Source organism: Centruroides vittatus, unplaced genomic scaffold (assembly GCF_030686945.1).
Source record: "Centruroides vittatus isolate TY-2023 unplaced genomic scaffold, ASM3068694v2 scaffold_1047, whole genome shotgun sequence".
NCBI lineage: Eukaryota > Metazoa > Arthropoda > Arachnida > Scorpiones > Buthidae > Centruroides > Centruroides vittatus.
In genome coordinates, this window is record NW_027122669.1 from 707,762 (window position 1) to 723,057 (window position 15,296).

A 15,296-nucleotide genomic window follows, 5' to 3' on the forward strand; every position below is an offset into this window, starting at 1 on the left:
CTCTGTTCACTATTAAATATATAGATTATACTGTCTATCCTTTTTTTCCTTTATATCTGCCGCTACTTATAATTGACTCAGGTCTACTACAGTTTTTATCATGAAGGTAAGAGATTAACATTATATTATATTTTAATTAATATTTATTGCTGTTTGATTTAAATCATGCATCATGCAATATGAAAAGTGAGTTGAACTAATTTCGTTGTGATTATTGTAAATAGCTAACTTGTTTAACTTTAAACACAGTTATTTCTGAAAAAAATTTAACTTTCCTAGTGTAAACATTTTATTAATGGAATATCAGATAATTTAGAAAATCTTAACATCTTAGTTGTTTGTTAAGTTATGGCAATACAACACTTGAGCAATCTGCCTAGGGGAGATGCATCCAGGAGACCTTTTAAGGGAAACTGGCCCCTATTTAGGCGTTACAGACATGGAGAAAACCCATGTCTGTAACGCCAGCCCATCCGAGCGAGGCGCAAACCCACAACCGTACTCCCAGTGTTTAGGGTACAAAGATTGCTTGACCACTGGTGGACCTTAACATCTTAGTCATTAACAGAATTATATCACCAACTTCAAGCTAAGAAATGCTCTTGTCCTGCAGTGATCTCTCTGAATATCTTAGTAATGAGCCAGCCATGTAGTTTTCCATGGTTTTTCAAGCCTAATACACAGCCCATGTGCTGTGCACCCCTTATCCCATCAATTTAATTCATTCCGAACATCCGGTTCTTCCCAAGAACCTACGATAAACCTGATATTTTAAGTACCTGTTGCAGTCTGTACCATTGAATTGACTGTGCTAGCCACAAATAATAATAATAATATTTTTCCAGATTTATAATTATTATGTCCATAGTGTACTTGTTAATATTTTGATATTAATTATAATATTGTAAACATTATAATTAATTTCTTTTAGGTATTGGTGTTAAAGACTTCTTTAAAGTTAAAACACATGTTATGGTAATGTATGGTACATTGTAATATCTTTTGTTTTAAAATATATTAAAAGTCAAGGTTGTTTAAATTGATATTCATAAAATTAAAAGCCTTTTAAGTAAAATTTACAAAACAAAGAAAATCTGCATGAAAACTTTATTTGTACCTTTGATTAGAATTCTGATCGGCGATCAGATTCGTATCCACAATCAATAACATAGGAGAATATGAGCAAGACATTCTATAATACATTTTCATGATAAAAGAGTGATATTAAAATTGAATGCAACACATGGAAATAGTTATGAGGAAAATTGCTTGAATAAGCAAATGGAAATTCCATATTATTTTCCAGCATTTTGTTTTTATATTTACAAAAAACAAGACACAAAAAAAAAATCATATTGGCAAATAAAAGTTGTACTTTTATTCTGGTACAATACAGTTTATAACTGTTTTTATAATTTTCCTAAATAAACTGAGGGAACATTTTTTGCTCATTGCATACACTTGTGCTCCAGTACAAATTTACTGACTATTATTATTTATTGTACCATACATTTTAATGAATGCAGAGCAACCGATCACACGTAACACGTTACGAGGAATTAGCTTTAACGCATTGGTGCCATTCCTTCGCCGAGAACTCTAAACGAATATGCCCGACGTACGGAAAGAAATCCAAATTCTAACCGAAGCTAAAAACTTTACTACGGGAAGACGGTATTTAAAATACTCTAATGAAATAAAACTAAACGTGTGTATTAAAATCAATCACAACTTTCTTCACATTGACACATTCAATTTTATGCAGAATACAAACATTTTCTGTACAAAAATCCAAAGTCCGGTTATGGGACTTACAAGCTCATTTAATAAAATAGCCTCTTTTTATTATTATTTCCACACAAATATCTTAATTATAAATTACATTTCAGGAACATTTCATTAATTACGAGTGACTATAATCCTTTTTTCCTAGATTATTATTTTTTTCTTTTCTTTAAAATGTTTACAATGGACATCTCTGGAATAACCTTTTCCATTATCTCTTTCCTACTCAGATTTTTCTTTGAGCAACAAATTCAAAGTGCTTAGGTTACACTAAATACAATTACACTCGTCTGTTTCTTTCAGAAATAAAAACAGATTTGTACCAAATATCGAAAATTTATATTACAAAGTAATTTTTTTACCAAAAAAGAAAGAAATATTGGACACTTTCTTGACCATTTTCTCGACATCTAGTTATTAAAATGGCTTCAACATCATTATTATAATTAGTTTAATCACATTATTAAAGGCTCAGTGGCAGTTTTAGACACAGGCATCCCGGGTAGAATCTCGTACTTCTAGGAGCCTCGGACGCAGGAATCGACGTCCGGTCTCGGTCCCGCACTCGGAATCCGGTACGGCAGGATCCTAGATCTAATACAACAGCGAGCATAATGTAATACGGGTTTTCGTACGTGTAAAAGGGCCCGAAAAATTCACGTTTGCCTATGGCCACACACAACCTAAAACTGCCACTGTAAAGGCTTATATAATGGTTTTTATTTAGTAACACCCAAAGAAACAGTTACTGTATATTTAGAATTTCAACAAGGTCGTTAAACATTCGCGTACGACTCCCGTTCTTTTCCGAGTTTTACACAGTACATGCAAGTTAAATATATATTTCTAGCTTTATTTTGCAATCTCGATGATCTGTTATAAATCCCGACGTATCGTCTTATTTCACCACACTTGCAATAAGTGCAATAAGGCTTTCAGAATACAAAAATGATGAGGAATGTTGGCGAGTAATGTTTCAAAACAAGGCTAATTCATTCAAGATATTCCGTTTGTTTTTCTCGTTATTTTATGAATATATTTTTTTGTTTTATTTTTTAAATATCTTCAATAGAATAAAACACAGTACAGGCACCAAAAATTACATGCTGATTAAAACTTTTTTTGTTTTTTTTTAAATGTATCATTTTGCATCATTGCCACACACACAACGGAACAATATGTACACAACAGTCAATATCTATAGAAATAGACAGGAGCAAAAACATTTGAATCAGCACCATTTATGCAAATATGAATATTTTTTTTTTTTTGTGAATAGTAGGAAATGGCAGTCTCTCTACAAGATATTTAGCAAAAAATTCTGTTTGGTACAGAAAAAATCTTTTCGGCTGGCACTATACGTTCGCGCACACGACGTGCCAGATCTTTGAATGGATTTTAAACAAAGTATTCGATAAAAAGATTGATTTTTTAAAGTATTTTCTGCTGCTGTTGCTTAATTTTTGCATCTTTACACTAATTTTTAGTGTTTCTTTTCTAAAATATTAAGATAAAAGTAAATACTCTTTCCGAATGTCCTTAAATTCTGACGTATTTTCCTACAATTTCTTTGCGCGCGTGTGTTTTTTTTAATTTTTAAAGATCGTTTGATTATCGTGACATAAAATACAGTTGTTTTGATCGTCGAGTGGATATTAAAGGGATCTAAGTACCTTCTGACGTGGTGTAAACTAAAAATATAATTATAATAAATCAGCTGGATGAGGTGAATATCTTAAAAAAAAAAAAAATTATAAATTTACTTAAATTGTATAGAGACCAATATGAGGTATTAAACTAAAAAACAAATAAATCTTTGCATAGTATTTAAAATATCTTTTTAATGTTTAAAAACTAAGAACTGCCTATCTAGATAATCGACAAATTAACTAATATAGGCAATGTTAGCGAATAGGCAGTTTAAAAGATTTGTACTTACGTTACTATCTAAACAAGACTTCTATATTTCTGTCTTTTACATAAAATGGAATAATACAAATGATACGAGTATACATAAAACGATATAAAACATATCATCGAGACTTAAATGACGATCGATATCTTAAAGATGAATTACAGGAGACCGGTCTGGCAGTGTTTTCTGTGCTATGACTGTAATTACAAGTGACATTGCACTGGCACAAAAGTAGTTCTTAAGTAGATCTGTTCCTACATATACAGAAAAGAGAGACGCTATATCATTTTTTCCTTATATATAATAATATTTTTTGTTTTTTTTTTGGCAGAGAAAATAATAAGTTCTACGTTAAAATCCTACGGCATAAAAAACGAAATCCATCATCCATCTCTGGACAGACTGACACGAAATTATCCGTCAAATGCCGAAGTAAATATGAACAATTAACCTAATTAATAATATGTACCAATACAACTCTTCGAACGTCATACAAAAAAAACTATAATACAGTACACGAAAGTATGAATCGATCGACAAAAGACGTTACACTGAGCTTAACAAACATAAAAAGGAGGATTTTTTAATCTATTTTTATCCATAGATACTGGCATTTAATATAATAATTATTAAGGTATGTTAATGTACACGTAGTTTTATCTTCAATCCAATTTCAATAATGTGTTGATAACACTATGAAAAAAAAATTTTTTTTAATATATATATATATATATGGGAAATTGAATGAGAACTCTTATGAATTTTTGTACAAATGCAATTGAAAACATAGAAAATCAGACCAATTGTTTATGAGCACCATAGTCAATCAACTACTTGTCGAATAACAAGCTTCACAGGAAGAAGATACATTTTTTATTATTATTATTTTGTATTCTTTCAATTGAATAACGATATCTTAAGTCTACATTTATATATATATTCAAGGGAAGAACAATCCCAAATTGCAGAAGAATAGTCACATGTCCAAACTAACAATAAAATTATCTGAGACTCAACAGATGTTCATTTTGTAAGGCTGCACTTGTTTCAAGCAATACAGATAAACTCGGCCGATGAAATATCTGCGAATGATTGCAATCGAACAAATAAACATTTACCGATTGTGGAAAGAAGAAATATTTGTTCTTTCTTATCAATACGGTATCGAACGTGGCCAAAAATAATGTCGTATCTGCACGGTTTTCCTTTTATTTTATAGCTGCTTCGGTAGAGCTTTTCTCCGTGCTCTCTGTCGAGATTGTTGTTGTCGTAGTTGTTGTCGGTGTCGGCGACGATGCCGTTGTTGTTAACGACGAAGAAACGTCTCCGACGGCTTTATTTTCATTTTCATCCGGAGTAGTTATAGATGGTTCTGCTAAATAATCTTTCATTTTATCGATTTCTCGCTGAAGGGAGAAAACTTGCTTCTGCAGATATTCGTTTTGACTCAGTAGATGTAAATAATCGGGGTTACTGTTGTTTGACTTTTCGATTTCTTTATTTTGATGTTCCCAATCGATTATGTCTTTGGTATCTTTCATTTCCGAAAGGCGTTCCTTGAATTCATTTTTTATCTTCTCCATTTCTTGGTGTAGATTTTTTTTGTCTTTCTGAATTTTGTTGATTTTTATTCTTCTTGCAATTCTCAGCTTTTCTAATTCCTAAAAATAAAAAGTAATCATTTATATTTATTAAATAAATCACTTATCATTAATTATTTTCTGTAAAAATATATTGTAACGATCAAAAAAAGAATTTTAAAATATATAGGATAATCCAAACATGATTAAAAAACTAAATTCTTTCCTAGGCTGGAAGAAAATACAGTGGACCTTCATTATAGCGCTGCTCACTATACCGTGCACTCAGTTATAGCGTGGGCGATGTTTGCTATGTGATAAGCTCAAACACGTTTATACGGGTCCGTGCGGCGTTGGTGAGTAGCGCATTTTATTGTTACTGCGTATTGAGTAATTGTGTATGTATTGAGTTCCTGCATGTATTTTGAATAGTGTTTAATTATTGTATGCATGATGAGTAAAAGAAAAGCTTACAGTGTGAAAGAAAAGCTTGACATTATTGCTAAAGTAAAAGGGTGAACCGTGTTACACCGCGCCACTCGGTATAATGCGGTTCACCTTATAACACAGGTGTTGTTTCTCGCCCGACATGCGCGTTATATCGGGGTCCACTGTATATGTACAAACATCATAAAACCCAATATATTAGTAATATGCTGAACAACTGCCCTATTACATCAGGCTACTTCTCCACAATTAAAATTAATCACGGAAAAGTGGCACAATTTAATAAGGCAGTCATGTAGCACATTACGAAGAAAATATATATGACACATCTCTCAAAAAAAATCTTAAAAATATCTCCAGCAATGAAATAAATGTCTCGTGTGTATGGCAAATTTTCTGACACTTCAAGTTCAACATGTGCACTGAATTTCATAGTACAGTAGACCCCCTCATAACACGGATTCGTATAACACGGTGAAAAAATTGCAATTGTGTTCATATAACATGCTAAAAGAGATTTGTATAACATGGTAAAACGTCATCGCCAACTCGTGTCGCGACAGGATTGGTCGAATCTGGACCAATAGCACAAACCATCGAGTTTAAACGAGCAGTGGACCTACTAAAAACCATTTATTATTTAACGGCCATAAAAATTATATTTCTGTTAATGATGTTTCCAAAGTTCGGCGAATTCACAGAAAAATAACTTATTGGAAAACATGTGCCCGCCGTTCGACGAGCCGCTCTGCGACGAAAACAAGCTTAAGCAATGGCATCGTCGAACGGTGCGCACTCGGTAAGTAATCCTACAATTTTTTGTTTATAGCATAATTTATATGGATTATTCCCAAAAAAGTATACATGATTTGGAAATGTTGAATCAAATTAGTCTAGAGTCGATTAATTTTATGGAAGAAAACCTTTCAAACAACCATAGCCCCTAAACTGCACACGTGCCGGGCTGTGATTGGCTTGTGTATTTAAGTGACTCGTACAACACGGAATTCATATAACACGGAATGCATCTATTGTGTTATAGGGGGGTCTACTGTATCTGTGAATATTATACAAGTGCAAGTTCTTTTGTTTTAAACATTATTAATACAGTTGCCTAACACTCATTTGTATTACTTTTTGCAATTGTATATCTTGATATATTTGTATATATTTGAATGTATTCAGAATATTTGAAATATGTCATTCTGCGTAGCATTCCAGTTTCGAACATTTGTAAAACCCGACACAGATCTTAAGCATTAAAATTTGTTGTTAGAGATATTTTTAAGGATCATTCTTATACCTCATCCATGCCAATTGAAACCATTGTGTGTCGGATTCAACAGTAATGGATGAAACTGCAGTTGACTGTATGATATTAATGAACTGTTGCTTGCATTAACAAATCAATCAATTTCTATAAAACATTCTTTAAATTAAGGGACATCACAACAGAAATAAACAAAACATATGCTTTACAAATTAAATTCAAAAGAGAAAAAAGCATAAGGAAAAAGAAAGAAAATAAAAATAGCTTTTTTTATGCTCCACAGAAGCATTTTTTTCAATTAGCATGTTACTTTTAGACAATTCATCAGTGGCGTAGCGAGGGGGTGCAAGGGGATGTATCATGCCCTGGGCACCACTCGCAGAGGGGTGCCCAAATGGTCTCCAAGACAAACTATATGTTTTCTGGAGAAGGGAGGGGTGCCAATAAAGTGTCGTGCCCTGGGCGCCAGTTATGTTCGCTACGCCACTGCAATTCATAAAACTTAAAATTAATTTTTTTTAAATTTCAGACACTTTTACTTAATATATTTCTGATTATCCATTATATATCATATATTAACAGCAAATAGGAGTGGTCATCCAGATATAAAGAGTGATCCAAAAGTGGTAAATGGTATACCGAATTTGCTAGTATTATAATTCGTATAATGAAAAAGACTTCATTTTTTGAAGGTTTGTAAGTAATAAGACCAACAATAAAAGTTTACTAATGGTTAAATCATTTTTAAGCCACCCTATATATATACATATACCTATTTAAAAATTACAAATTAAAGATAATTAATTATTATTATTATTATTGTACACTAGTTATAAATTATATTAATGTTTAGAAAGCAGACAACAATGATTTGGCAAAATATATCAAAGTAATTAAATAATTTAATGATTAGTTTAACACTAAACTTAAACATGTAAGCGTTGCAAGTAAATTGATCTACGTTTATCATAATTATATTTAATGTTATAGCTAGGGTTGCCAGCATTCGGAGTAATAAATTCCGAACATTGCAGGAAAAAACACTGACTTGAAAAAGTGACGAACAAAAGAAAGCCTACAAACGAACTTTGAAAGGTTTTTTTTTCTTTCCCTTGATGATTATGACGACGATGAGATAGTTGGATAGCTCAAGGTTGTTAAGGTATCAGCCTTAACAACCTGAGGATAATGCTCTGAGGATCCGAAACTGAATCTAAGCGAGCAACCTCGGGAATTTTTGCGAGTGGTCCATTCTAGATACGAACCACCCTGCTGCCTCACTGTAGGCCTGGATGAACTCGTGTCGGATATTTTCAAAACAGGCCCGTTAGTGCCTACAGGGTGGAAAGAGAAAGAAGAAAAAGAAACAAACTAGCAGGAATGAAAATAATTTGGATTACAATTACGGATGCCAACTTCTCACGAGGAAAAAGGAGCAAACTTTAAAAAAAAACGCTTCCTTCGCACATATACAGTTTCCTCATTCATTTTCCAGAACTTTTCCAAACAATTTTTGTTGCAAAATTATCTTGCTGTAATAAATGGTAAGAATTCACCTACAGAATGGCTACAAAAGACCCTAAGATGATTAAGAGACAGTCTCAATATGAAGTTAGAATTTGAAATATTTAGTTAGAATTGATAGTTGGGCAAGTCTTTTATAAAATATATCAATAATAGATTGATTGTAGATGTTGAACTGAACGTGTATCCAATACGTGTCTTCTTCAAATTTCAGATTTAACAGCATATGACGACCGCTTTAAAGTTTCGTGAAAAAAATTTTCTTAACCCCACCTTAAAACAGTCGAAGACTTAAAAATAGTTACTGGGGATTATTTTAATGACTTCCAGCTTCTGAGTTGGAAGAAAATGTCCAGGAGAATGTGGAAATAATTTACAACCGACGGACGTGGAGACTTTTTGACTAATTTGTAATCTATCTAATTAGAAAATTATTCTTTAATAACAAAACATTAAACAAGGCAACAAAATTTTGCTATTCACAATTAAAAATTTTATGGATTCAAATTTACTGTTGCAGCTAAATAGTAAAGCTAATATATTTAATCTATATGGATCAATTTTGCCGACTAATTTATTGAATGTCCATTAAGAATCACTTACAAACTCTTTCCATCCTACAAACACCGAGAATGCCTTTTTCACACGCCTACCAAAGGTTCAATCGGGTTTACAATACGAACGTACATATGGCGAAAGATAGCATCCAATATATCCAGATCAAATCGTCTATAAATCTAAGTGGCAGGCTGGTACCATCACCATTTAAGCTATCCATTTGATTTTGATAAATTTTTCAAAGAAGTTGTTAGTAAATGATATTCAAATTAAATAACAAACAGAAAAACAGATCAAATAATCAAATCTTTACTAGATTATCTGATGCTATTTTCCAGTTTGGGATTTGGTTTGAATATCGCTCGATAACGCAAGTCAAAAAGTACAGAAAATTAGTTCCAAACTCTTAGATTAGTAAATGATACGTTGATGTTATTGGTTATAATAAAAATATACGTAAGCAAGAAGTTATTTGGAAATCAACCGCATCCTTCCTACGGCAGATTATCCTTCCTACTTGTTATAAAACTATAATTGCGGCAAAATATCTCAAATAAAATGTAATTTTATTGTTTATTGGATCTATATAAATATCTCCCTAATTTCTCTAATTATATAAGAAGAAACAAGCACACTAAAAAATGCTAAAAAGTATAGAAACAAATCTTACTTTTTGAACTATCTTTTTACTATATAGTGCATTATGAAGCGAGTTTCTATTTTTGACGATAAGTAATTTTACTTGAATTAATATTTTTTCGCACGTTTCCTTGTCTAAATTTGTTTCTTCTAACAATTTCTTGAGATCTGAAAAATCATTGTCTAAATACACATCCCATTCATCTTCGTCAGCAGATTCAAATACTGCCTCCGCACCTACATCAAATTTAAAATGATCAAATAAATATTTTTTATAGTAAGATATATAGACTTAACACAGAATTTTAATTCATACAAGCAGTTATATTTTGTTCCATTGTTAATATATTGAAATCTGGTTAATTTTTTATTTGTAAATGATATAATGAAAAAATATGATATAATAAATATACATATATATATATATATACATATAAAATTGCACTTATTATGACATTTTCTGTTTACTTTTCACTGAAACTAAATATTCATTAATTAATTAAATAGTATATTAAATATTTTCAGCTTTATTTTCTTAAATTCTCTGAATATTGTAAAGATACACCTTTAAAATAAAGTAATAATAGCAAAAATTGAACCCTTGTGCGTAATTTTATTGTTACGAGATTTTACGAGAGGCAAAACTTACTAAACGATTATATAAAACTAAATACGTATGATTTATTTCCTCTTCTCTTTATGATAAAAATCAAACAGGCGAATATTTCCTTTTGTTTTTTTATCTCTCTCTATTCTGCGGGCACTTATAAGAGGACATTTTCGCGTCTATCTAGGGTTTGGCCAAGCCGACAATAGGGTAACCGTACGATACGGGATGGTGCTAAAATATGCAGGTCAAACCACTGAAAAATATCCGAAACTGGCCGAGACTCAAACTTAAGTACTTAATGATACTTTTCTCATTGCAACCACCCTGCCATTATTTATTAAAGTAATGTTTCTCTTCATGCAATGTTGGAATATATTTGGTTGTAATTCTGTATTTGTTTTGATTGATTACATTTCTTGTTTACTTTATGTCATTATAAAAACACGAAGTATTCAACTTATGAAATGTCTGCTTCAATTAAGAGACTATTCAAGTTGAAATTGTTGAAAATTTATGCTTTGTCGCTATATGGCATTATATACGCAATTCGTCATTTCGAGTAACCGTGACGAAGATTATCCACATTTTCATCGATTCAATAGATTTGACGATTGAATATGGAAGGAGAAATGGGCAATGAATATTATGAATAATCAAGAAACAGTGGAGAAATTAAATGGATGATAAGGCACTCTATCAAATTCATTTGGGGAATTATTTAACATTGTCTTATTTGGTTTTAGTATAATCTGTTAAGAACTTGTAGCAAAATTAACTTGCGTCTCAAAGAAACTATGATGTATGTTATTATGAGCTATTTGTTGCACTTATTGAAAGTAAGTACAAATACTCCTCACTTTACAACCTATGTGCTTAACGACCACTCGCGCTTACGACCAATCGAGTTGCGACCTGCAATTAGGAGAATCCCCTTTCTCAGCTTGAGTGTCGGTCAGTGGCAAATAGTGACATGTACACTAAGCATACCATAATAGGCTTGCGCATACTATAATAGGCTAATAGCATACTATAATAATCTTTTTATGAAGTTTGTTGCACAATTTGAATAATTCTACAATGATCCTATATTCCCGGTGCAAGCTCCTCGTTTATCGACCAATTCACTTAACGACGTAGTTGTCGGAACGGAACTCGGTCGTAAAGTGAGGAACCTGTATTCAACAAAATACAGCAAAGTTTTATGTAAAGGATGTATAAAATATGCATTTCTGAAAAATAATATCCGTTTTTCCTGAAATTTATTAGCGTTGATCACAAAGATATTATTCTCTTCTCTTCATACAGAGATAAAAGAACAGGGCTAAGCTCTTTCTCTTAAAATAAAACTCAAGTATCAACATCCATCCCCATAAGCATACAATGAGCTCAATGAAGCCTAATCTGCAAGCATCAGCAGACTATTCTTATTCATTTAATTATTCGTGACATGAGACATCACCTCAAACACTGATAAAATCAAAAAATATTACCTTCAAGTTACCAAAAAGCAAAACTTATGTTGATGTAAAATACATCAAAATCTTATCTATCTCTATGCTAAGCTATAATATCAAATTGTGTTTGATTGTATTCATGAAATAAAATGTTTTGATTTTTTAATCCTAGTTAGATAAATAATAAATCGATCTTTGAAAGTAAATAACTTATAATATATCGTATCTACTTGCAGAATATATACATTATTTCTGTCGTAGGCTAACAGAAACAGTGGCCGCAATCTGTCATACGTCGCGAATTATGCTCGCGACAGACGTTTCCTCTTGCAGTCTTTACATTCCCCACGTTCAAGAATATTTCCGTAACAGAAATAATGGATATATTCTTTTCTAATCCAATAAATGAAAAGAAAACAAACTAAAACATAAACGTCTTTTAGTTTCCGGTATATGTGCTGGAAAGTCGACGGCGTTGGTGTATTTGTTTAATCCGATAAATTAATCCTTCAATAACATTATCAATAATAATCTCTCTCTAGTTTTTGTATAAAATATAGTGGATAAAAATTTATATTTTGAAATAATTATTTTACGAAAAACTAACGTTAGCACAATAAGTTTCGGGTTATTTTGTAGCTTCTGTTTTATGTCTGCTTGCTTTATTATCTCCATTCAATATTACACAGTTAAAACTGTTTATTTTCAGTAATATAATTTCAATCTATAACGTCGATCTTCCGAGAAATACAACTCGCTTTACGATCTTGAAAGAACCAATTAGCTTATAAATTTTCTGCTATAATTTGAACGAAATTAAGTGATTACATTTATTTTTCATTATTAATGTGGTACAATAATTAAATGAAAATAGTATTAGAGCTATAAACTATTGATTTAACTGTAGTTTAAACAGAGTGATGTAAAAAATCCCAATTTTACACTACTTATATATATATATATTATACTAACTGAAAAATGCTCCATGGAGTATGAAAGATATTTAACATATATGGCTGATAAAAGGGCAAAGAAACAGAGACAGAGCAAAGGATAAGTAAAAGAACTACAGTAGACCCCCCATAACATGGAACGTATCTACCATGTTATAGGGGGTCTGCCGTATTGTAGAAAATGTAAATGTTATTTTGATTAAGCAATACCAAGTTACCATAATATACTATAAACAGTAAAAATAAACATTATTAGTTTTCTTTATAATATAATTTACGAGAATTGCATTTATTTTTTTTTAAATACAGAAAATAACATGTATATATATTAATATAAAACTGCTTTCTTGGAGCAGTAGTCTTGCCAAGCTTCAAAAGAAACTATTTGCTGAAAGTGTGGACTTTAGCAAACTCCTGTAAAATATTTAATTCAGACGTTAACAATTCCCAATTATAGTATATAACAGGCATGGGCAAATGCGGCGCCAAGATCAATGTGCGGCTTTTTTTGAGTTACGTGCGGCTCTTGCCGAAAGTGCTATCTTTCCCAGCCTTACCACACAATCCGCCACAACAGTACAGAACTGCGGCTTCCGTGCATTTTTCAAAACCTACATTTCGGCTCCCACTGAACTCTTGCTTGCCCACCTCTGGTATATAATGTAACTGTCATCAAAGCTGCCTTCTTATATCGCAGAACTGATAAATTATCGGGGATGTAAATTCGTAAAATGACTCCTTCCTGAATACAGACGTTGCTTCGAGAAAGCAGTTTTAATTTAATTATATTTGTAATGGAAGTGTATATATTAATATATATTTAAAACATTTAGCTAGAATATTTTTTTTTTAAATTTATATAATTAAAAGAATCAAAAAAATTAAAATTTAAAATTGTTAATAATCTAATTTTTTAAAAATTTCGTTAAATGTAATACCATAAATTAAAATAATTAAAGTATGCACCTTTAAACAATAATTGCCACTTCAAATGAACAAATAATAGCAAGGTTGAGGCCAATGCTTTAAACGCGAAAACATGTATGTCGAACGTTCCGCGCCACTTTCCTCTAAGCCTAGAAGTTTGACAATGGTGTTCGGAAAATCAGTGGTCGTGCTCAACATTCCAAACGCCATTGTAAAACTTCTAGGCTTACAGGAAAGCGGCACTGAATGTCCGACGTACACGTTTTCGCGTTTAAAACTTCGGCCTCGACCTTGCTAATTTTGATTTTATAGACTTTGATGTAATAAATTTCGAAAACAACGGACCAAATCTTTTTGGTCCAAGCAGGACTGGGGAGTCAGTATCAGTAAGAGTCAGTCGGCAAATTATTTTTTCAACTGACTCCTACCAACTATATTTTATAATTATTTTGGCTTCTTTGTTACAGAATATAACATACGGAAACTAGTGATCGGTCAAATTTTGATCCCCAGATTTTTGCTTTTTTGACATTTTGACATTCCATGATCCAAAAATACAAAACAACTCCTTAAAAATTGTATCTTTGTGTCTATTTTGGATCTCAGAACTGAACGGACCTGTAATTTTGAGGTTTAGCAGGGTTATTTCTATATATGGGGCATTGTAAATTTTCATAACTTTTTGTCTTTTGAATAAAGTAAAAAAACCATAGCTACAATCCTCTAATTATCATTAGATCACCAGTGAATTGCTAATAATTCAATTATCTTAATGAATTACACGTCAACGACGAAATGGTAGATACTAAGGAGCTTGTGTTGGTGTCAAGAGTTGGCAAGCTGAAAATATCTACTCTGGTGTTAAAAACTCTAATATTTCTATGGCATCTTTTGGAGTAGAAATACGATATTCAAATATATCAGACTGTTACTGTTAATGTGTAGAATATTTATTAGCAATGCTGTTGATATAAATGAAAAGCTGCAAATGTTTTCGTTCTTTGTGTAGAAGCCCAACGCTGGTCCGCAAACGAGGCTGAAAACATTTGCCGCTTTTCATTTATATCAGCGGCATTGCCGGAAGAAGTACAAAAGTTCAGTTTATTATCAATTTGTGCAGCAATTCCAACTTTAAAGAATAATAAACTATTGTTTATGTCTAAGTTTAGAAATGTAGTGTTTAGTAATTAGATTTGTATTCGTCACATTACCATAATTTAGGCTGTTTGTATGTATTATCACATATAAAATTCATTTAATAATTAGAAATTTAGTAATTCCAGACTGTCCTAAATTATTTAATAAATATTAAATTATTCTAATTATTAATTTCAACAAGAAATGGCACCTAATGTCTACTTCCGGTACTAAATTACCGAATTTCTGATTATTTATCTTAGCATAAAAATAGCCCGATTAATTACGGCAATCATTTGGTTTAAAATTCGTTTTATAGCTGGCCAAGATGTTTTCAGATTAATGGATAATTAACATTACTAGACCATTGTTTTTCCGATTACTCTCTCTCTTATCTTAAAGGTCAACAGTACAAACGTTACGCCTGTACTAGGAATTAAATTTGTGATCCAACAAAGAAGGAAAAACAGTTTAACAAATTATATCATCAGATTAAG

The 15,296-nt window shown here is 31.6% G+C and overlaps 1 protein-coding gene across 1 annotated transcript in view; it reads right to left on the minus strand.

The window, feature by feature from the left end:
- Positions 1-1,093: 1,093 nt before the first annotated feature.
- The window catches only part of Snoo (Sno oncogene), a 62,573-nt gene continuing 48,370 nt past the window's right edge, over positions 1,094-15,296 (minus strand). Inside the window, exons 5-6 of the mRNA XM_067284025.1 lie at positions 9,750-9,955; positions 1,094-5,361 (exon numbers count right to left, since the gene is read on the minus strand). Coding sequence (XP_067140126.1) covers positions 4,909-5,361; positions 9,750-9,955 — 659 coding nt within the window. The 3' untranslated portion in view covers positions 1,094-4,908. The remainder of the gene's footprint in view (positions 5,362-9,749; positions 9,956-15,296) is intronic.